General features: G+C 34.1%; 1 protein-coding gene across 1 annotated transcript in view; it reads right to left on the reverse strand.

Moving 5' to 3' along the window:
• EYS (eyes shut homolog) overlaps positions 1-22774 on the reverse strand; it is an 810501-nt gene that overhangs the window by 552839 nt on the left and 234888 nt on the right. Inside the window, exons 15-18 of the mRNA XM_075046421.1 lie at positions 8888-9010; positions 7011-7124; positions 5723-5836; positions 5160-5273 (exon numbers count right to left, since the gene is read on the reverse strand). Of these exons, the coding sequence (XP_074902522.1) occupies positions 5160-5273; positions 5723-5836; positions 7011-7124; positions 8888-9010 (465 nt within the window). The remainder of the gene's footprint in view (positions 1-5159; positions 5274-5722; positions 5837-7010; positions 7125-8887; positions 9011-22774) is intronic.

Raw genomic sequence — 22774 nt, forward strand, 5'->3', positions numbered from 1 at the left:
GGATGGATATGTTTCAGCTTCATAACAAAATAAATAGCTTAAAGCAAAAAATGTACTTTGCTAAATTATATTGGAGACCAGCATGGGACTGGAAAATATGGTAGGTTTGAGGTTTGGAAAAATAGTTTTTTACTCCTTAGCATAAAAGAATGAGGAGTCTTTCTCTCTTTCATTGAAAATTAAAGGTCATGTTGATTTCGAAATATGGTCATTATCAACTTCTGCTTCCTATTATTCTCTGTAAATAAATACTTTCAGGTCCGCATTTAACAAGCTTCCACATGGAAGGAAAAGCATGGATATAAAAACAGATGAAATATAGATATATGTTTTATATATAAAATTTACTAATTGCACTGTTCTTGAATTGTGTGTGAATTTTTAATGGAACAAGACAGTATTTCCTGATAGAGACATGGGAGCTTTCATTCTACCTTCCATCAAACTGTTAGGGCCCCTAAATGAGGTACAGTCTCACAATATGTTTCTCACACACTCTGTTCTCTTCTGAAGCACTTCATATCAATTCTGTAATAACTGTTATTCTATTATAGCAAGGCTACAGTTGTAGAATCCATATCATAATAGAAAAGATATTATAACTCCCCAGCTAGGATACTATAATGGAATCAAGCCCATAAGAGGGCTGAGAGGACTGCTTAACACTGTAATAGATAAATTACTGCCAAAGACTATCAGTGATAATGTATTGGCCAAAACTGTAGCTGAATGTGCTTCTGAGCTGTTTGTCTCCTGGTGCTAATATTAAAATCTTTGATTTGTCCTGGACCCAAATTGAGTTCATCTTCCCTCCTGCTCCCAGTTCCAAATAGTTACTTTGCCAGTAGGGAACGCAACAGAAAACAAGCTGATCCCCCTTCTCTGTTTCTGAGCAACTTAACTTCAGAATGTCCTGTGACAAAAAATGTCCAATATGCATGACTATTAGTGTTATAACTCAGATATGATAGAAAATGGGTGGAAGGGGGAGACATTTCTAAAACAGTAGCATATTTGCAGGGAGTAATACATTAGAACCAAACAGAAGCAACTATACCGGATATGTACTTAGGTTAAATCTTTTATGAAAGGAACGTTATACTACAGTATGTGTAAGTGGCAGCATGGTAAATAGCATTTCAGCATTTAAGTGTGAGGTGTAATAGTAATTTGTACTATACAAGCCAGTGACAGAACACTAGTGAAAGCACACAGAAACAGAGAACTGGACTTTAAAAAGTGGACTGTCTTACTGGGGTAATTAGAAGATATTCACAGGCACATACAGTATTTGTGGCATACATAACTATTATAAACGGCAAAAGCATATTATATAAATCTAGATGCTACTATTTTTTCTCCATTTGACATTAGTTACAACACATGGTCAGTGAGGCTCAGTAACTTCTAGGATTTCTGTGCGGGTTTACACAGGAATCTCTTCAGTAATAATATAATTTGGTATGATTTTTTTTCTTTAATCAAATCTTGAGCTTCCTCCAAACCAAGGTCAAAAGAGTTATGATATAAAAGTATATGGACTTTGAAGTTTGTTATTTCATACTTTATCAGGACTACAGGTAAAGCTCTATGATTTTGGAAAATAGAAAGTCAATTTTCTCCTCCACAGGACAAGAAACCTGGCTGAAATACGATGAAAGGACTTCAATTATCATATTTAGTAATTAGAACATTATTAGAATCTGACAAGGATGTTATTTTGTATCTGGAAGTCTTATAAGTTTCTTCAGTTTTCTTTTGAATTATGCATAGATGGACTGCTAGTACCCTCAAGCTGTTCAGCTGAACATTTGGGAAAAGTCAAAGGTAGCAATTTCAGTGGCAGTAATTCCAATGAAATACTAGAATATATAGAAAGACCAGTGATCTATACTAGCTGTGGGGAATCCTCTGTCAGGGTGATGTCAGATATAGAAAATCCTATTTTAGATTAGAAAATCCTGTGCGAGATTAGAAAATCCTGTTTTAAATTATTAGTTAATCATTTTCAACTTCAAACAATTTTAATAATACCTAGAGGAGCAGCCAAGATCATTCTGATCCTTTCTATTCTTCCTGATTGATGATGCGTCCCTCTTGGCAGGAAAACAAACCATTGACCTGACAGAGAGCGACTTAGCGGTCAAAGTTGGGAGGGGCTACCTCCCCAAACCACCACCAAAGACCACCCAAAAAGACCAGCCGAGACCCCCGCACATTTGGAGACGGCATTTGATGTGTCATGATTATATAATCCTATGCATATGCATTAGATAGTTTGAATATGTACTAGGTAGGAGTAGTTTAATATATTATATGCAATTGTTACTGTATAAAAGAGACACACCTGATCAATCTGGTGTGCTTGATTTGTGGAAAGTCCACTGAGCACCCAGGCCTGAATAAAAAGCAGTATGTCTCCTGAGTGTGTGAAATTGGTCTATGGCACACCAGCTAACGAATCCACTTCTAGGACAACAAGGGGAACATTGATAGAGAGGAATGCATTAGTTATGTCACTGTTAGGGTTAAAGCAACAGCATCAGAAGACGTACTTCTCCAGTGCTCTCCATGCATTGACTTTACCATGGAAATTGGATTTTCTAAAAAGGTTTGTGCCCACAGGAAAATTAAAACATCATTCACAGATCAGGCTTGTAGAGTTAATTTGCACAGCCTGGACTGCCGGGCGTCTGAAGAAAAATCCAGATATATACCACTGCCCAAGCATTATTGTTCTTAAAAGCTTTGGATGTCTTCCAGTGTTGTATGGAAGCCAATGGAATGAGTTAAAACATTTTGTCAAAGTAGACAAATCCATGCTATAAAAAAAAAAACCAAACAAACCAAAAAACACACAGGAAAAATACAAGAAACTATGAGTATACAATGATACTTTCATAAAATTTCTGATGGATTTTCATATTCATATAGGACTAATGTATAAGTTTGTTAAAATATAAAAGTACATATTCAGGATATCAAAAAGTTTGCAGCACATAACAATGAGAAGTAGCTGTACTTGCTCTCAAAAGAAGTGAAATGGAAAGACAGCCAAAATGTGAAGATTTTTCTGTTTTCTTTTTAAGAGGAGGAAATAAAGGGGAAGAAAAAGGAAAACAGAAAAATCGAAACTTTCTGGTTGTACTCTTGCATTGTCTCCTTGTCAAAATAAACAAATGCAAATAGTCAAGGAAATCGGGAAGAAAGAAAGAAAAAGGTATGCAAACCACTTTCTATAGATAGAACCCATTTCCAGCTTAATCTGACAGGATACCTTTTGTATGAATACACCTGAATGTCCAAATCATTCTCTGAATTTCTTAATTCTACATTCTATATAGTAGAGGTCTGCTGTACACATCCTTATCAACTGGTGTATTATACGTTCCTAATACTGGTGCATACCTTTCAAGTCAGATTTTGTGATGGGGAGAACCAAACCATTACAATGTATTATGGAAATACAAGTTCAGGTTGCTTTCCAAATAAATGACAGCATTCATAATATACCTTTATGCTTTTCCACTGAGAATAACAGAAGTAGCAAGAAAATCTGTGACAATATTCCAAAAATAAAACATATTCCTCTATAACTTCTACCATTAAAATAATGCGTTCACTTTCTTAATAAACCAATTCTGTAATCTGTAATGAGTGCATACAAAGGTATTTGTTACTGTAACCTGAATATTTCCATACAATTAGAGAACATAGTTTAACTACCCGTTATGTTGACTTACTGTGAATCTGCTAAAGACTAGAGCAGTTTAATACTAAATAAACAGATGGCACAAGACTGAGGTAGAGTTTTCATATGAAACTAATTCTGCTTTTATTTATACCATCATAAATGTAGGTATCATCAGCATAAGAATTTGATCTTGAAATTTGCCAAGTAAACCTGTAAAGAAGCAGTCTCAAAACCTCTTTTCTTTCAACAAGAATCCTATAGATTCTAGACATCCTGTACCAAGAATATGATGTTTTCAGAGGATCTCAGTTACCATTTATGAATCTTGCCAGCAGGGTTTAACTTTTCCATTGAGAGTATTAGACACTGCTGGCTTCTTGAAGGATGACTACAGAAATGTTGACTTTCTGAAATTTTAATCACTTACTTAAATATCTAAATGAATACCAAAGTCTTCTGAAAATCTGGCTCCTTGCGAAACAAGTACTTAAGAGACTAGTATTTCTAACCATGTACTGAAAATGATTTGACATCTTTCTGAGCAGAGGCAATTCTGATACTGCAGTACTCACTTACTTGTTATTATACTAGATTTTATTCAGCAGAGCACAAATTAAAACTAATAAAAATGACAAACTAAATTTTGACCATTAACTGAAATAGTAAGAACAAACATTAGAGCTCACTCTTTTCTCATAAATGATGAATTTAATGCAAATATCTTCCCTAAAGGGGAAAAGCCCTGCTGTCTCAACATACCAAGAAAATTGCATTTTAATGATTATTCTGGAATCCTAAGTATGTATCATTATATTGAACTGCAAGAGGAAAAATGTGTTTGTATTAATTTATAAATCAACAAGTGCCTTAAATTGAGATATCACTTGAACTAGATTTGCTCAAGAACACCACACAATTTGTTATTTTAAATTATTTTAGCAGTGAGTGTTTAAAATTCAGTCCCCAAAATTTCTATGAAAAAGGTCACAATAAAGCTTGCATTTTAAGTGTATTTCCTCTAAAAGCATCAACAGAAATAATCACACACAATTTATGGATTCTAAGAGAACTATAAATTGTTTTCTGAGAATGAAAAAATAATTTAGAGAATGCCATGACCAATCACATTAGAGAGAAAAATGTGTAGAAAAGCAACCAATCTTAGTGATGGTAGCTTAATGAGCATATGCCTCTCATTTTGTAAATAATCTTGTTTTGTTAACAAACTGATTTTAAAGTATCTATTTTGATTAATAAATAAACACTCCTAGTAGATGTATAAACAAAGTTTACTTCACATTACTTGCAGCCTAAGGCATAATTGGCTGGTCACTTCAAAAGCTTTTCTTGAGAAAATGAAGGACTAATAATGCTGTAGGAAGAGTGAAATGAGTTCAGACAATTGACAGAAATGCTTTCTAAAGTTAATTATGTTTGCTTTCCCCTCTCCCTTGGTGTTCATTACCTTTAAACGGAGCCACACATTGGCAGAAGTAATTACCAGGTTGGTCAATGCAGGTGGCTCCATTCTTGCAGGGAAAGGAAGCACACTCATCTATATCTGTTTCACATCTTGCACCTTTGAAAAGATGAAAGATTTGAACATTTAGTAAGACAATCAGGTGCCAATTTCTAATTCATTTGCACCACAAGAAGCTCAAGCAACTTGTGAGGAGAAACTAACATAAATCAGCCAAATAAAGAGCCACGCATACTAATGTCAGCATCCATTTAATTCTTATCACCACAAATACATAACAACTTATTTCTGAGTTGCTAAACGGTATCTAATCTTTCCTGTGTGTGGAAGCTTTGAAGGCCTTTTTAAATGCAGACTAATTTATCTTGTGCTATTTAGTTTACAGATGGAGTCAGTGTTCCAGTTTGTTGGAATGCAAATGAAACATTAGACCAGGGCAGATAAAGAGAAATGAGAAGGAAACAAGCAAATTAGTCAGTGATGTCTTAATGGATGCTTTGTGGACTACCTCACTGTGGAAAACAAGGTTTACTGTGAATACAACTCACCAGTAAAGCCAGGTAGACACATGCATTCATAGCCACCAGTAAGGTCTGCACATGATGCATTATGAAGACATGGAGAAGAGTGACATTCATTTATATTTGCTTCACAGGTTGTACCTATAAATATACAATCAGGCAATGGGGAGAGAAATTACTACATAGCACATACAGTCAAACACCAACATTTATTTTACCTGAATATAGCTCACATACTGGAATCTATTTGACACCCTTTTTATATTCCAATTTGGGCTTCTATGACAGTATGTTGATATTTTTAATGTTTAAGCTATGCACCGATTTTCCCAAAAGATTAAAAGTACAGTTATTGAAGAGATTCCTAAGGCTTAAAGCAGGCAATTTTCTTATTATATGAATATAGAATAATAGAACACAAATTACATTAAATGTGATAGACTGCATTGCAATGACAGGAGACGAAATATTCCTTGTGTTCATGATGAGGCAACAGATGTACTTCCAGAAAATGGAAAAAGCAATCTGATGTAGACAAGAACACAATTTATTCCAGTCTAGACTATAGCTAACATAACCATGTAGCTACTTAAAGTATAAAAATACTCTATTGCTAATATTTCTGAGTGAACTTAATTTTTTATCATTTGAAGAATAGAATGAAAAATTACATCAATCGCGAGGTTTTGGAAAATTCAAAGAATTTTACTAAATAAAAATGCAAGTGATAGTTGTTCTGAATATAATTAGCAGTAGAAGTGTAATATTTTGCCCTGTGACATTTGAATTATAGATTGCTTTGTATTTCAATGATTAAAAATCCATGATGTTTAAAAAATGCACTAAAAAGAAAATGGATGCACTTTAAATTCCTAATCTGAGCTGAAAGCAAAGAATAGCTGCAGATATTAATGCATCCACTTATCAAAGTGATTACGTTTTTCATATAAATTGTACAAATATGCCAAGAACAAAACCTTTCCAACACGTTTTTTTCTCTGATTCTATTATATTAAATCTGCCAACAGTTTAAAAAGCTTACAGAAAACAGTACATGCTATTTGCAAAATTTCACTGAACACCACTGATCCATTTTCAACAGCTAAGCCACAGCCAGCAGAAAACACCTAGTTCCATGCTGTCATGAAAACAAAGTAGATAACTTTAGTCAAGGTACATTTATGCTGAATTTACATGTTTATAACTTCAGATTATGCTAAAATAAGTATACATGCATCTCTTTTGATATGTTAAAAAATTGGTGTAAGACTCAAAGTAGATTTATGAAGTTATAGTTCTATGGATTTTTTAATACCTTGAAATCCATCCTGACAGACACAACTGAAGGCATTCAGATGATCAACACAAGTAGCTCCATTGTGACAAGGGTCACTAAGACACTCATCCACCTCAATCTCACAGTTATTACCTGGAAACAAGTGAAGGATTCACTTCATTAGGAACATGCCACTGGTGAGTCACCAGTGCAAGCCACAACAACAAAATGAAATAACTGAGGTTAGGTACAGGGAACTTCTACCAATGAGCCATAAATTGTCTTTGGGGAATTAATTTCTTGTTGATTAAAGGTAAAAGTGAAATGTATATATAATGTTCAACAGAGGTCTAATGGGAATTTTATACATTCATTTATAGATGTACTAAAAAATTGGCATCTTTTCATATTTTAAAGGCAGTAAAGTCTTGAGTTTTCGTAAAACATCACAAAAGTGTAAGCATAGTTTCTAAGACCAAATATTAAAATATCACAAGTCTTTTTCTATAATAATCTTTTTCATTCATTTATTAATTTCTGGATTTTTTATGAAGATCTCTATGCGAAATATTGGGAAAGGTTTCCATTACAGCCAAATATTTTAATTTTTTTCTTTTTTGAAACTAATAATCAAAAAGTTAGCTATTGCCATATATTTTTAAATATGTGGAGAAAAAAATTATAGATGGTGATTACTAGGTGAGAATGATGCAATTCATATTTTTTCTGGCCTTTGAGGTAGAACAAAGCTCAGAAAGTATTTATTTGAATTTTGTGTATGAATTATCTGAACAGATTATAAAGGCCTCAAATTTATTATTACTTACGCCTAAAAGGTAGGTAAAAAGTTCCTGATTGTTTCAGAGGGGCTTTGAGGGCTTTATCTGGACACAGAAAAAGTATAAACTAAAAATACTAATCTACTATTATATAGATAAAAGAATTTAAACAAACATTTCAATAAAATAAGACCTCACCAAGAATTATCACAAGTAACATCAAACAATTTTACTTTATATTTTGACAATAATAATAAAATAAACCAACCATAGAAAGAAGATACAGCATTTCATTATATTACAGACAAAATACTGCAGCTATTAAATTACAGATTATTTCATCTAAATGGATGCCTACATGAGGATGTAGGGCAACAATTTAAGAAGTATGGAGTCTACTCAAAATCTGAATTCCTCTGGTTGCCTGTGTCCTCCTTGACTATGGAGAGAGATTCTGGAGTCATCCTATTCCTGCTTTAGGAGCCCCATCACAGTCCCTGCAGTTCGACAGGATGGTTCTGGGCTGCAGAGCTGACCTGCCACTCAGGGAATTCCTACTGCGCTTCATTATTTCAACATACAGGTGATCAAAAAGATCTCAATCTGTATGTAGAAAGTTTCTTTTTTTTTTTTTACACTGTAATTTGGAATTACCATGACAGTATGCTGACATAACCAAACTAATTTTAATCTCATCAGACTCTGTACTAATGACAATGACCTGCAGGATAGGTTTAAGCATAGTAGTTAAACCTGCCCAGGATCTTGGATGTATATTTGGCAGTTGACAACCTTGTTACTTCAGCCTTATTGTTACAGGAACTACAAAGCAGATAAATTAAGGCCAATTTGCATATGGCTTGGAGTTGCAATCACATCAGTGTAAGACAGACACCCTGTCTAAAATAGTATAAAGGAAGAGTTATTGGAGTGGAATAGTCCCCTGTAGTCAGTATTTTTTACAGCTGAATACCCTTACACAGCCAAGTACTTTTGTGTGCCAGGAAACAAAAGTTGTTTCTGCCTGAATCAGAGGCACACTGCTAAATTATATCTATTGCTACTTTGGAATAACTTTCTTTTCTGTGGTTTAGGACTGACTTAAACAGATGTTAAACAACGGTCCTTTGAACTCACCTATAAAACCAGGTGCACAGAAACAAAGATAGCCACCCAATATGTCTTTACAGATGCTGGAGGCTCCACATGGTTGTGAGAGGCAGGCAGCAACATCGGCTTCGCAAAACAGACCAGTAAAACCTGATGAAAAATAGAGTAACAGAAGACATAAAAACTTTATTATCACATTTAGTCTGAGAAAATAGACAACTGAGGGACCAATTTTGCTAAGCACTTTAGTGTTCTATAGTTATATTTCAGAATTTTATTTAGGATAGTGTAAAATATTCCAGTTTCTTTTAAAGTTTTGGTTCCATATACAAAGCAATTCTAAATGGAACAAAAGAACTGTATAATAAAGCCATACTTCCAATAATAAAAACCATTCAAGATACAATGGATCTCTCAAGAGAATTTGATAGAATGTCAATTTCTTCAAGTGGTTTTATGCAGATATTCCTACTTTTATTGAAAAATCAGTAGCACACTGTTGATAAAAGCCTTCTCATTTTTAGTGTGGTGTTCTGTACACCACACTAAGAAAACATCCTATGCTTCCAAGACAAAAAAGAGAATTGTTCCCATACATTCAGTTAAAAAGCAGGTATTACAAGATCAGACAGGTCTGGCAGCTCATTGGTATTGATTTTTTGCACCAGTTAATTTATAGTTAATAAGAAACTTAATCTTCTGAAACATTGAGCATCCGTGTTTCCTGTTGAGGGCTACATATGCACAAAATTTTAAAAAGAAATTCAAAGATAAAATATGAATTTACATTTTACACTTAGGGTATATTGGCCATGGTATTCTAGTTTCTGAAGCCATCATCCAGCAAGAAAATCACATGCTTCACTGATGACAGCATCTTTATTTTAGAACATGCACAATAAATAGTTGCAAGTAAATATTCTTTTTTTCAGTGAGAAACAGTTGTTTTCAAACCCAATAAATATTTTTTAATTAATTGATATAAAGCAATTGAAAAAATCAATCACTCTGTGTGGAGCTAGGATCCAAGTGCTGAACATAAATGCCAGGTTTCAAACTTTAGACATTCTTCTTGTAACTTTTGTCATAAAAAATCAGTGAGTTAAAGTATCAGAATTATAGTTTTCTGTTCTCCTATTAACTAAAAGTTTCTAAAGATTTTTAGATTCTTGCAAAAATAATGTTCCAGCAAAGATCAAAAGAGAGTGGATGAATTTATTATAATTTAACGATTACAGCATGAAAAGCCACTAAAGACTTAAACCAGAGATTTGGTTCAGTGAGCTAAATATAATTAATTCCAATGTCTTACAAACTTGCATACCAAGTCTGGCTGAAGACCTGAACTTCACATTTCATTTTAAAAAAGATTTATAAAAGAATGCTGTGCTTCAGTAGCATAGGTATTGCCAGAACAGATTCTAGTATGCCATCAAGTTGCCCCATATCTGACCTTGACTTCATCGTTTCACACAACAAGGAGAAAAAGGAAGAATCTTCGGTCAAAGATGTTCAAACAAATCTGTATTCCTACAGTGTACTGTGATAGCTTTAAAAATTAAACATAACCCTGGTTTTATAGCATTTATTAAGTGCAGATCCAGAGTAAAAAATTATTACAGAATTTTAATAGTTCAGTCCTGCTTGGGCCTAGTTTAGCATAGAATTAAAGGAAACATAAACCATGTCCTTAGGGCAGGACCAAAGAGCTCCTCATCTGGAAGATTTTTTAGTTTTTGAACAGCTGGTTAGATGAGGCAAGACAGCAACTTCTGACCATCAGGGTAAATTGCTGAAACATGTTGCGCTTTAGAAATCCTGGCTTGTGTAACAAGCCTTTGAGGCATCAATACAAGACAATGCATATTAAAATTGCCCTACACATGCAGTCACTCTGGTTTCTAAATCAGTAGATGCAGAAAGGTGTCTTCAAGCTATGTTTCTATTCCATCCCAAACACCAGCTGTGAAACGTTCGCACACAGCTGAAGTTTTCCTCCCTGTTGATTGCTATTAAAAATTTAAGCATCTCTCTCATTTTTGCCTTCGTAAATAGATGTTAACATCTGCTTACTAAAGTGCTACATAAAACTAATATAAAAAATTATGATAAAGAAGTAAAATGGAAACATTAATCAATGATGGTAACAGTTCTACAAAAATATAACTATTATATGTGGTTATGTGACTGACATCCAAGTGGAGATACTGAATATAGAAAAGCCAACATGATTTTTTTGTTTGACAAACTAAAAATAAATATTCATTGTAACTTTATAGATTGGAAATTAGGATCTTAACCTATGCATGTTTTTATTTCTGTGTTTTGAATTAATTATCAAAGTATTGCAGCATGGACAAATATATCTGAAATTACTATACCAAACTGAAGAACAGAGCGTGGTGGTTTCAGGGCCCAATTTTAATATTAAACATCTGTTTTTGTATAAAGTTTCTCATCAAAACAGATTCAGCAGCAGTACTTAAGAATATACTATTTCCTATAAAAAGAAATGAGCAAGTGTGGGTTTATTTTTCTGCTACAGACACTCAAAAGATACTTCACGAATTTAAATAATGGACATTTAGCAGCAGAGTATTTAATTTTTTTTTTTTTATTTTTTATTTTTTTTCAGAAATGCCGCATTTACATTCTTCAGACATTTCTTTCTGACAAACCCAAAAGCCTCATGACAAAAGTGATTTTTACTAGTCAGGATGTGACACTTAAACTCTGCAAGGACATCATTGCATTGTGATCCATTCTGACATAGTCCAGCCACACACTGATTTATGGCAATTTCACTACATGGCTCCTTATATTCTGGATGGCAGGTACATCTGAAGCTATTAACTGGAACCTCACATTAAGGGTTATTGTCAGGGCCAGCAGGATTTGATGTGCATTCATTCACTCTTATTGAACAAATATTACTTCTGGGGGAAGTGTTATATGGTTCCTGTTAAAATTACAGCAGGGAAAAACTTAAACAGACTGAAAGAAACAAATGTCAGAATTTAATAAATTCCTTTAAAACCTGGACAATATTTTCACTGTCATTAAGATTCTTACATACTAACGGGTTGCTAATTGCTCCTTATTTGTACCGGATGTGATGATAATAATAACATACAAGGTATTTTATTAATTTGTTTTTTGAGATAGAGTGATTGTTACTGGTTTTGTCATTCAACACCTATCATAATGAAATCCTACATTTTCTTGGGTCCTCTAGAATTTCAAATATAAAAAATGTACTTATTGCAAGAATTATACAAAATGTAAAAATTGTAAAAAATATGCAACTAATAATAGCATAGTTGAACAAAATAGAGAAAGGGTAATAAAAAGGAAAAATCATCACCTTTGGATGAAAGACAGGGAAAAAAATGCTGCTGTTGCCTCAGACAATACAACAGGAAAGTGTTTAATTGTGACCGTCTGCTCTAACAAATACATGTGATTGTTCTATTGAAGTAAGCAGTCACAACTATAAAAGACATAGTGGAAGATACAATTTTCTCTGTTGTATCCTTCTTGCATATATGGTTTCTGGAACTCAGAGATCAAAACCCACTAATTCTCAGTAAAGACAATTTGAACTTCAGCAATTAGATTAGAATAACAAAATTACTCTCTAAAAGTCTTAAAGACTTCATGTTCCAAAATTAAAGAGACTGAGAAATTATGCACATGCGACTTTAAGAAAGCTTTTGTGTTCTCTGAAGACTGCTCATTTTCACAAGCAGACTTCCTGATCTAACAACGGCCACTATCTGAAAAACAGCATTCTGTTCTTGTGAGGAATTCAGTTGTCATTTTATTTCCCAGTCTAGCTCGGGGACTAGTCAAAACTTGTATTTATGTACACATAAACTGAAAGAAAATTAAAACACATTGTAAGAATGTGCTATTCTGAATATTTAGGGTGTTTGTACTTCAGTTTCCTACCTACATATTCCATTCCTGAAATAAAGAGATATTCTAAGGCAAAATAATTTCAACAGATTTACAGTCTTCTGCCATTTAGGCTTGAAGTGAGGTGTTTCAACTGTTCTAAATCTTTTGCAAAGTTTTCTCAACTAAGTGAAAAAAATAAAGCTCCTAGGCCAAAAGTCAGTTTTTATCCCACCATGTCAGCATTTTCTGATGAAATAACATTTCATTGGATATTCCTCAAAAGGCTTTACTGGCAGCTGAAAAGTCATCATTACAACTCGCTTTGAATTTTATATTATGATTTTCTGACAGGAAGACTGAAAAAATATTTTTTCAGCAAAAACTTGTATACATCATTTAAGCTCAATTTAGTCTGGAGAGGAATGTTAAATAGCAGTCAGTCCACCTCCTGCTTACCACTCACTCACTTTGGTATTAAGAAATACATGCACATTTTAAAATATTCTTGACACCACAGAAGTTCTGCCTCAGTCATATTAGGTTGTTTACTGTAAACACTAATGTGACAATGATGGCAAGCTGATGTACCTGTCACAGGCAACAAAAGGAGATTTCATCTAGGCTACAGATAATATTATTTCTCCAGGACGGATTTGCTCTAAGATCAATTCTGATTCAGATCATTCCCAGTGGACAGATCTCACAGGTAGACCTTGCAGAGCTAGAAGCATACCATCTAGGAGCCTGAATCCACATGCCTTTCTGGCCCTCTTCTAGGCTTTTACTAAGCAAATACTGTTGTCCAATTTGTCCTAGTGACCTCCATGCTAGGGCAGAAATTCTTGGCACAGTCACAGTAATTTCCCTTCACTGATGTATCTGCAGATGCTGCTCCACCCTGGAGATTCATTTTTACGTACACATGCTTCAGTTGTGCTCCTACACAGGGGAGTTAAAGGGCATTGTTATTTCTGTTTCATGAGTGCAGTTCATTGTGGAATCAGACTGAATACGTACAGGCTAGTATGAACTCTGTGTACCTGAATGTAAGTTATCTGGCATATTAACAAATCAACAAATTGTCAGATTAAACTGGGTTCTCTAATGGTAACAAGCTGTTCTCTAACAGTTTGGTCACTACTTACTGAACACCAGTGCTTTTCTGATAATAATCTTCATCCACCAATGAACTCTAACATTATGGGTAATAATGACTTTTTTTACGTTTCGTGATGAAACTCGGAATACCTACAGCTCCATATAGAGGCACAAGTTCTTTAGAGCAATAAATATTAATAGGCTTTGGGAGATGGGTAATGGTTGGCAACACACATTCCAGTCACGTCACATGGTGACTCTGTATGGCAGGTCTACATCTTAACGCTGTTTTTTAAAGTACTGTTTTCAGCTAGGTTTAGTTTAATGATTCTAATCAACTTTTATTATTCACATAGGGTGTATGATGGAAGGCAGGCAGGGCACAACCTCACTGACAAGCAATACAGTCCCACAGTACCCAAATGAGAAGAGCTGAGCGGGTCGAATGCCACGGCCTGGTGATGACCAGACATCCTGCAGTGACAAGGTAGGTCTGAGATGAAGCTGGCAAGTCAAAGTCAGCAAGGCAAGGTCAGACTGGCAGGACGCTGCTGGTACGCTCTGACGTATGGCAGGGAACTACATCACTTCTTGCACAAGCAGAGCTCCTGACCAAATACCTCAGAACGGAGATGTCTTTTTCCATAACACCAGTACACTGCTGAATCCCATTCAGCTTGAATTCTCTGGAACTGTTTTTTGCAGATTACTGCCTAGTTGTTCCCAATTTCTATGTATTTGTTTATGACTGTCAAAGAAGATGCATCTTTGCTCAACTGAATCTTCTTTCTTTCCCAGACTCTTTTCTAGAGTTTTTGCCCGTCTCTCTCCCAGATTGGTGCCATCTGCAAGTTCAGTCACAAAATTCCCAATTCAATCATCCAGGTCATTGATGAAGAACATTAGTAGATCCAAAACACTTCCAGTGAAACTCTTTTCCACACTGAATCACTATCATCTTTTACTGTTTTTTCCAGTGAGTTATGTGTCGTTTAGTGGTAGTTTCACTGAGACAGTGTTCCCTTGGTTTCCTTATAAGAATGCTGATGCACTCAAGATATATATCACCTACTTCTTCCTTATCCAGAAGGTTTATTACCGCCTGAGAACAGAAATTGCAATGGTTTCACACATTTTGCTCTTGAGAAATCCATGTTACCTAGTGAATGATTGTCATCTTTTTGTTGGTTTCAGATGCTTATAAATAGTTCATCTATACATTTTTGCTAGTATTTATTCAAGAATTCAGGTTAGACCTGACAGTTCCATACTTCACCTCTGCTCTCTTCTATCTTTCTGCTATTTGACCTATCCACAAGAGAACAGCTCTGAAATTGCTCTGAATCATTTCTAAATACCACAACTGAAGTTGTGCCCAAACAGACTTTAAAGTATGCATTTTCATCTAAGTGTTTTCTAGATTCTTCTTTTTTTTTTTTTATGGTCAAAGACCTTCCTTTTAGACAGTTCAATGTAGTTGACTTTTTTTGCTTAAGGTCAAGCAGAAAGGATGTTGAAAACTTCTTGGCATCATTATGTCAACAGCTTTCTCCCTTTGTTAGGAAGCATATCAGCACTTTCCTTTCTCTCTTCTAAAGAATTACCCAAATATCAGCTATACATTTCCTCCCTTCTTTTTTTTTTTTTTTTCCCTTCCTAAGGGTACTTCATCTCTTCTTGAATATAGAGCAAAACAGCAGAACAGAAGTTAATTATCTAGAAAGTTCTTTTTAAAAGAGTGACTTCGTAAACTCTGCTGCTAGTGATCTTCAAATGTCTCTGTAAGATCTCTAACCTTTCTGTCACTTACTTTCTCTTCATTCTCCCCATCTAGAATTTCTGTCTGCCAGCGAGGGCTAATGAGTGCATCACTTCTCTCTCAGCAGCCTGACTTGAATGACCATTTCTACTGCTTTGGACAAGCTGGACCTTAAGCCATACAATTTAATGAGAAGATGTAAGAGAACTATTGCTCTACAGTGTTTTTCTTTCAAAAAAACCCTCAAACCTAGGAAAAGGGCCACAAAGGCCAAATACGCCTTCCGATGCTGTAGGAACATTTTTGTCAGTTCCACTAAAAGATGGATTAGACCTAGAGAAAAAGGATTAAGTAAGAACAGAAGGATACCCTATACATCTTACAGAAATACACCAGAAGACTTACAGCTATTACAACAGAGGTTTCATTACTGTACCACAGCAGGCAACTTCAGATTCTCTATTATTTACACTAAAAAGCTACAGACTAAGTTTTTATTCTGACTGTGCTTGCTGCTTTGGAATGTGTCAGACTATCTTATCATTTTGTGGTATGATGCATTATAACAGGACCCAGTGCTATTTTACAACTGCGGAATAATCTAGCCACAAAAGTAGAAAGGAAAAATAAAAACTTTATGAAATAATAACAGTTACCCATTTTCATTTTACCAGAAGGACTCAAAGTGATCAGTGTTTGTGGCTTCTTTTGGGAGGATGTCAAGACATACCAGGAAGATGATGTGTATCGCAGTACATACCTTGTTTCTTATTACAAATAGGTAATTTATTACCCTTTCCTATGTAATCTCTTCTTGTAATTTATATGCAAAACCTATGCCATTTATAGATTCCCTTATGCATATGAAAAAATGAGAGTAAGAAATTGCCTAATAGAAATAGTTTTGATTTTTCCATTTCATTTGCACAGCACCTGTGCAGAAGTTCAGCAGATAATTAAAGCTAAGTTCCAGAGATATGGTCCTCTCCTCCCTTTATAAAGGAGTGACTGTACGTGCTACTTTGATATTCTTTAAAACAAATTCTGTGTAACAAGACCAAAATAAATATTTGAGATATTTATTTCCAAAGCAGGCAAAACCAGTTAGAACCAGGGAAAAAGCAATGCTGCTAGTAGGTTAGTAAGTAACAGCTGGCTTCAGCTTCTAGGCCAGTGGCACTTTTTAAACATAAAAAATAATAATAGTTTACAGGAATAGATTACTAATCTAGAAGTAAAAACTATCTTACCACTCAAATGTTGCTAGTTTAGTTAGAGAATAAAGAAATAGCGTGCCTTGATTCTCACCTGATTTAGAGCACCAGCAGCAAGATTAACTCAAATTAAAATGATGGTGCTCCACCAGCCAGAAAGCAGAAGTGGAGCCATGTTTCTTCTTAAAAAAGAGAAAAATGAGGAAAGAAAAAATTATTTTAGTTTTTTTTTCAGGATGCCTCTTTTGCAAAAGTGTATTTCTTAGACAACTTTCTGGTTTTTTTCCTCACTGATAGTTTACAGGTAGATTACACAGCAATATTTCTGCCTGTCTAGAATTAAAGCAAAAACCAATCACCTCCTTCTCCTTGTGTCCTTTTTTCAATGCTGATATATGCAACAGTCATGCTTTAATAGAATATACATGGCTTATGTTTTGAGGTTTTTTTCTGCTTTAATAGTGTTCTTTGAAGCTTCCTTTTAATTGAATTGATTTATAATTGTTTGCTGTTACTACATACTTTTAGTAACATATCTTATATATCCAACACCCATTCATTATTGACAGCCTTACCTTAATGTGTCTCACCAACAAAACCTCTCTCTATTGTGTCTATCTTGTTAATCTATCTTTTTCTGAAAAAGAATAGGAAGAGTTTCTAGTGGAAAGAATTAAGATCTAATGAGGAGGAATAGCTCTTTCACTCCCTCAATAGAGTACACAATTAATTCAAAACAGCACCTCCTTAAAACCAGTAATGGAGACTGATGGAGAAAATTTACTTTTCGTGTGTGTGTCCTCAAAGCTTATATTTATTTGACAGGTCTATATAATTTCCAGACATTTAATATTTTTTTATAAATACCTGTGAATTTCAATAGAAACCAAATACATGTGATGAACTATGTTTTTATACAAAAGCAAGAATAACTATAAACAACAATAGTAATAATAGGTTTTCTAACTTCTGATAATGACAAAAAATCTAACTCATCTTAACATCTCTGAAAAAAGATCAGTGAAATACAAAGCTCCCAGTAAAATCAGCACAAGCAGTGGGCAGTGTTGCTATCCTCCATGAGTCACATCTTGGCATTGCCTGCCTTTCAGAATTCATGTGACAAGAATATGGAGATAAGAGGATGAGCTGCCCCCCATAGTGTGATCTGATACTGGATTAGATAAAGAGCTCTTCAGTGCAATATTCTTATTTTAGAAATAAATTACATTTGTTACAGAAAGTAAGTTTTGTGACTTTATTTAAAAGAGAATGGTTTCTAAAGTGCAACATAAAGTTGGGCATGCATTTCCTCAGGAGCATAAAAGTTTTTTAAAGTAAAATTCATGAAAACAAATAAGAAAATAAAAATAAACATACATTAGCCTGCTATTCATATATTTCATGGTAATACACAGATCATACACAACCACAATTTTGGGCTTGAACTATTTCTTAGAATTTGCTGATAAGCAACCTGTTGGACAGAGAGAAAGCACATAGACATTCCCTCTCATCCATCATATATTTTCTAGTTTATCTTTTTCAATTTTCAAAGATAATAATATTGTAAGATCCAAATATGATCCTTCATTTCTTATCAGATTAGAAAACCATATGATACCAGAAAAGCTGAAAAAAACCCCAAGACTGTTTCTAGTAACAGATAAGTGGGGAAAAAAAAAGGTAGGTGATTAAAACCCATAAAGCAACAGCCATAGACTGCTGAAGGTCTGGCCAGGCAATTCTGTTAGCTGACTATGTCAAGAATTTTATACAGTATATTTACTCCTTACTAATGCAAACAGAGCCACAGAAAATGAAAACTGAACAAATGTTAATTATTTTTCAGTACATGGCAAAACCAGAAGGAGAAGATTAGTTTGACAGTGTATTCTTGAAGAGGGAAGTTATTTTAGAGAAGGGTAGGAAAGCATAAAGACAGAACAAAAACATAGATGAAGAATTAATTGAGTGTATGTCAAAGGAAAAGAATAAATGCTGTCCAAAATAAGGAATGTTAATATTGCTAAAAAACTGACAGCAGAACAAAGACTGTTTTGGTTTTGTCCATATAAATACAGTCCAGATTTCTTTTTTTTTTTTTAAATCAGAGATTGCCAAACAACATAGTAGATCATAATTCCAAAACCTTTAGATCCTTGATTAGAAATCTGAATATATTTAGACATACATTGGACAAATCACTTACTAGTTATCTACTTTCCAGAAATAGAAGTTTTGGACTAAACAATTGTTAAACTTATAAATCAAACATATAAAATTTACATTTAGTAGACACAGCACACTAACTTCAGAAAAAGGCCGTAGTTTGATTATTACTTTAACTGCTTTACAAATAGCATGATTTTAAGCATATTGACCAAAGTTTTAGGGGTCTATAGCTGTTCTCTGGAAAAGCATGTCCAAAAAGATATGTTATTTGCATTTCTAATATCATGAACAGAAGAAGATAGAGAGGAGCCAGAGATTGCATCAATGTGAAGGACTGAGCAGAGCAACGGATAGACTAAAACTCAAGCTTTGGAAGTCTGTAAAATAAAAAAATCTAACAGAAAAATGTTAGAAAACTATGTATGTGAATGTTGGCGTGTGTGTTTATATAACCCTTACCTCACCCCATGCAGGTATACACTTTTTTTTTTTTTTTTTTAATTTGAAAGTATGAGTGTTCCTGCTTACTAACAAATGCTTCATTTCTCAACATTATGGAGTCTCTAAGGGTGATGCATATATTACTGACTTAATTTTCCTTTAAGGAACTGTCTTGCATAGCTGTTTTATGAAGCATTGTCCAAGGTAGTTCTGGGGAGGTATATTGAAAAAGCATTATAATATAAAAATACTCATAACATTGTCTCTGATAATGTCTGCTGCCTTCTGGCCACCTACGTCTGACAACGTAGAAGGGAAATGAGGAATTACTCATTATTCTTCTAGTCCCTGCATGCTTAGAGCTGGCTTATGCGATTGATAGAAGTAAAAACTGTCATGTACTTGCATCTGTATGGTAACTATAAATAGGCAGACTTACACTAATAGTGCATTCAATTTAGGCTTTTTGTTAACAACTCAGTAACTTTGTGTTTGTTTCTCATTCTCTGAAATAAGGATCAAAGTTTCATTATGTCCAAGGTATGCCTTGAAATCAAGCTAAAAGCTGTTAAAAATATAAAGTTTGGCGGAATATGTGTGACATCTTGAAGATGTAATTTTAAAATATCTGTGGCCAAACAATCAGTATGTACAAGTAGCTACTCTCTGCAGTCTTAGAAGAGTGTTGGTATCATCATGAGAGTAGTAAAATACAATTTTTTAAAAAGACAAAACTGTAATTATCTACAGTACTATAGATTTTATATAGCATGCAGTACTCTCTGGACAGTTCTTCACAGTGAAGGTGCTAATGAACAGCTCAAGTGCTCTTTTCTGAGAGATCCATCAGTGTCTTACCTTACTCCTTTTCTTTCTCACCAATGACAGTACCCTAAAACAGCCCAGATATCCTTCTACATGTAGTCAGCTGTCTATGCAGCTAATTTTGTGTGCTTACCCTTCCAATTAGCGTTTTTAAAGTTTTGTCTGTGATGGCCTTGTTCTAAACATGCATATGGCAATGCAAGGTATCTATTTTCTACGTAAAGGTATAGTTATAATGACATCTGTGCACGTCATTGACAAAAGGATCATACATACTGAATAATGGCGGTGTGAGAGATCTCATTTTTATGGTACATACTGGAAAAAAACCTGGGGTAGAAATCTGGAGCTGCTATACCTCAGATTCTTCTTGTCCACAGAGATTATATGAATACAAATAAAACCTGAGGTTTCTCAGATGTGAAAGGGAATTATGTGGCTTTCTACATCTGATTCATTTGTTTACCTGAGTAATAAACCTTAGATCTTTTTTGTTTGGGGTGATCTTATTAATTTCTTATTATATGTGAATGGGCATTTATTATCAGCAAGAAGCACTTAAATTGGGTAACATATTCCGTTAACGTATCAGACAATAACAAAAATGTAGAGATGCCAAATATAAGAAGCAGTGAAGGAAAAATTAGTCAAGTTGGGGAGCTAAATCCTTTACAGAAGAGTGTAACTTTGGTGAATTGTGAAATACAACTATGATGGTTTTAACAGGTCTAAAAATAACTGTTTAATATTGAGAGAACAGATGATTCCATTCCATTCTGTTAGTGTGGTTATAGTAGTTCTAGAAATGAGTAGACTCAAGCTAAAGGCTGTCATAGAGGTATTTCTTCACCTGGGAGATTTGTAATGGGTTATTACAGAATTTCTCAAGACATCACTGCTTTCTGTCTGCTTTTGTTAACAGTAACTCAATGTCTTATTATCCACTTTGAAATAAATACTGTTGTTTCTATTAGAAAAATGTCATTTTTAAGTCATCTGTTGGAGGATTGAATTGACGTTACAAATGAGCTGTTAAATGATAGAATTTTTTTTCTATATTTTTAGCCTCATAAATGACAGCACATTTTTGGAAAAAAGAGAGGAAGCCAGCATTTTTTTCTTGTTCTATTGCAGGAAAATTTCACTTACCACTGGCATGAAGCACTATACCGATAAAGATAGGAACACAGGAAGAAAATTGGAATTATAAAGAGAAAGTAACTTAGTAAAGCTATTACACCTAATAAGTTCGGATCCTGTCACAACAGTGAGAAATTTGCCATGTGCTCTTTTAATCATAAGTTTACTTTCTCTTTCTTCATCACAGACTCCCTTAACATCAAACCCTTGCAAGAGACTTTTTAATAAACTTTGTGAAGTATGTTTCTCTTCTCATTTGCCCTTTATTAGATTCTTGTTTCCTATTTTCATCACAGTGCTTTTGGATTCTATATTTTTCTTCTACACTTGGCTGCATGCTTCTTTGCGCTGTCTAGAATGTGCTGGTCTATAATGAATGTTTTTTAATGCCACCATATGAATTTTCTTCTTCCTTCCCCATTTACTTCTTATCTTTGTAAAAACTGCCTGTAATTAGAAGGTATATCTATTTCAAGAAATGTATTTAATCATCATATCTTGTTTCACCTCTTTTTAATTTACCAAATTTATATATATTTCAGTCTCTGAGTGCAAAAGCTCACTAAATGCCTATTTGTATAAGAGTAATATAATGAAGTCTCATATAAGTAGAAATTACAGTTTTGTTTGCTCTTACACATTTTTGCCCACTTTTTAACAGATAATAAAGACTAGGTTTAAAAATTAAAATCTTACTGAGCTTCTGGGAACAATATAAACAAATAGAAGGTACAGTTGCCAGTGTTATTGTAGAATACACAATTATGTATTACATCATAACACACACTTTGAATTCACAGTGTCTGTGCAATTACATGACCACTCCAGGAATGACCTGTGTTCTTTTTTACCAGTATTTTCATTTACACATATGTTGAAGTGCAAATTTTCCTTTGCGTGGAATATGTATATTAAGGTTTGTATTACAACTTAAAACATGTATGGCAACATACAAAAGAATGACAGTTAAAAGTGTGGAAACTTAAAATTTCACTGCATTATCATCTTGTTCTTCTAGTGAAAATAATGAAAGAAGAGAGGTGTGTGTATCTCAAAATTTGATTTAAATATATTACATATACCATACAATAGTATTTTAACTGCCCATTCTCTATATGGCTTAAAAGCAGAATAATATCGCACTACAAAATCGTTACAATTCTTCTGACACTGAAAAGCTAAAACAGACAAGTTGATGTTCTCTTTCTGCTGCCTTGAACTTTTATAGCTTTTCATTTTGTAAGCAACAAGCAGCAATGTCACTGCAATTGACTACAGCTGAATGACTGAACTAAGTATGTAAGTTAGCAAAACTGAAGTGTTTGGCAGAATTAATTTATACACATTTATCTGTGTTCTTCA

The sequence above is a fragment of the Buteo buteo genome, chromosome 15 (assembly GCF_964188355.1).
Source record: "Buteo buteo chromosome 15, bButBut1.hap1.1, whole genome shotgun sequence".
Classification (NCBI taxonomy): Eukaryota; Metazoa; Chordata; class Aves; order Accipitriformes; family Accipitridae; genus Buteo; species Buteo buteo.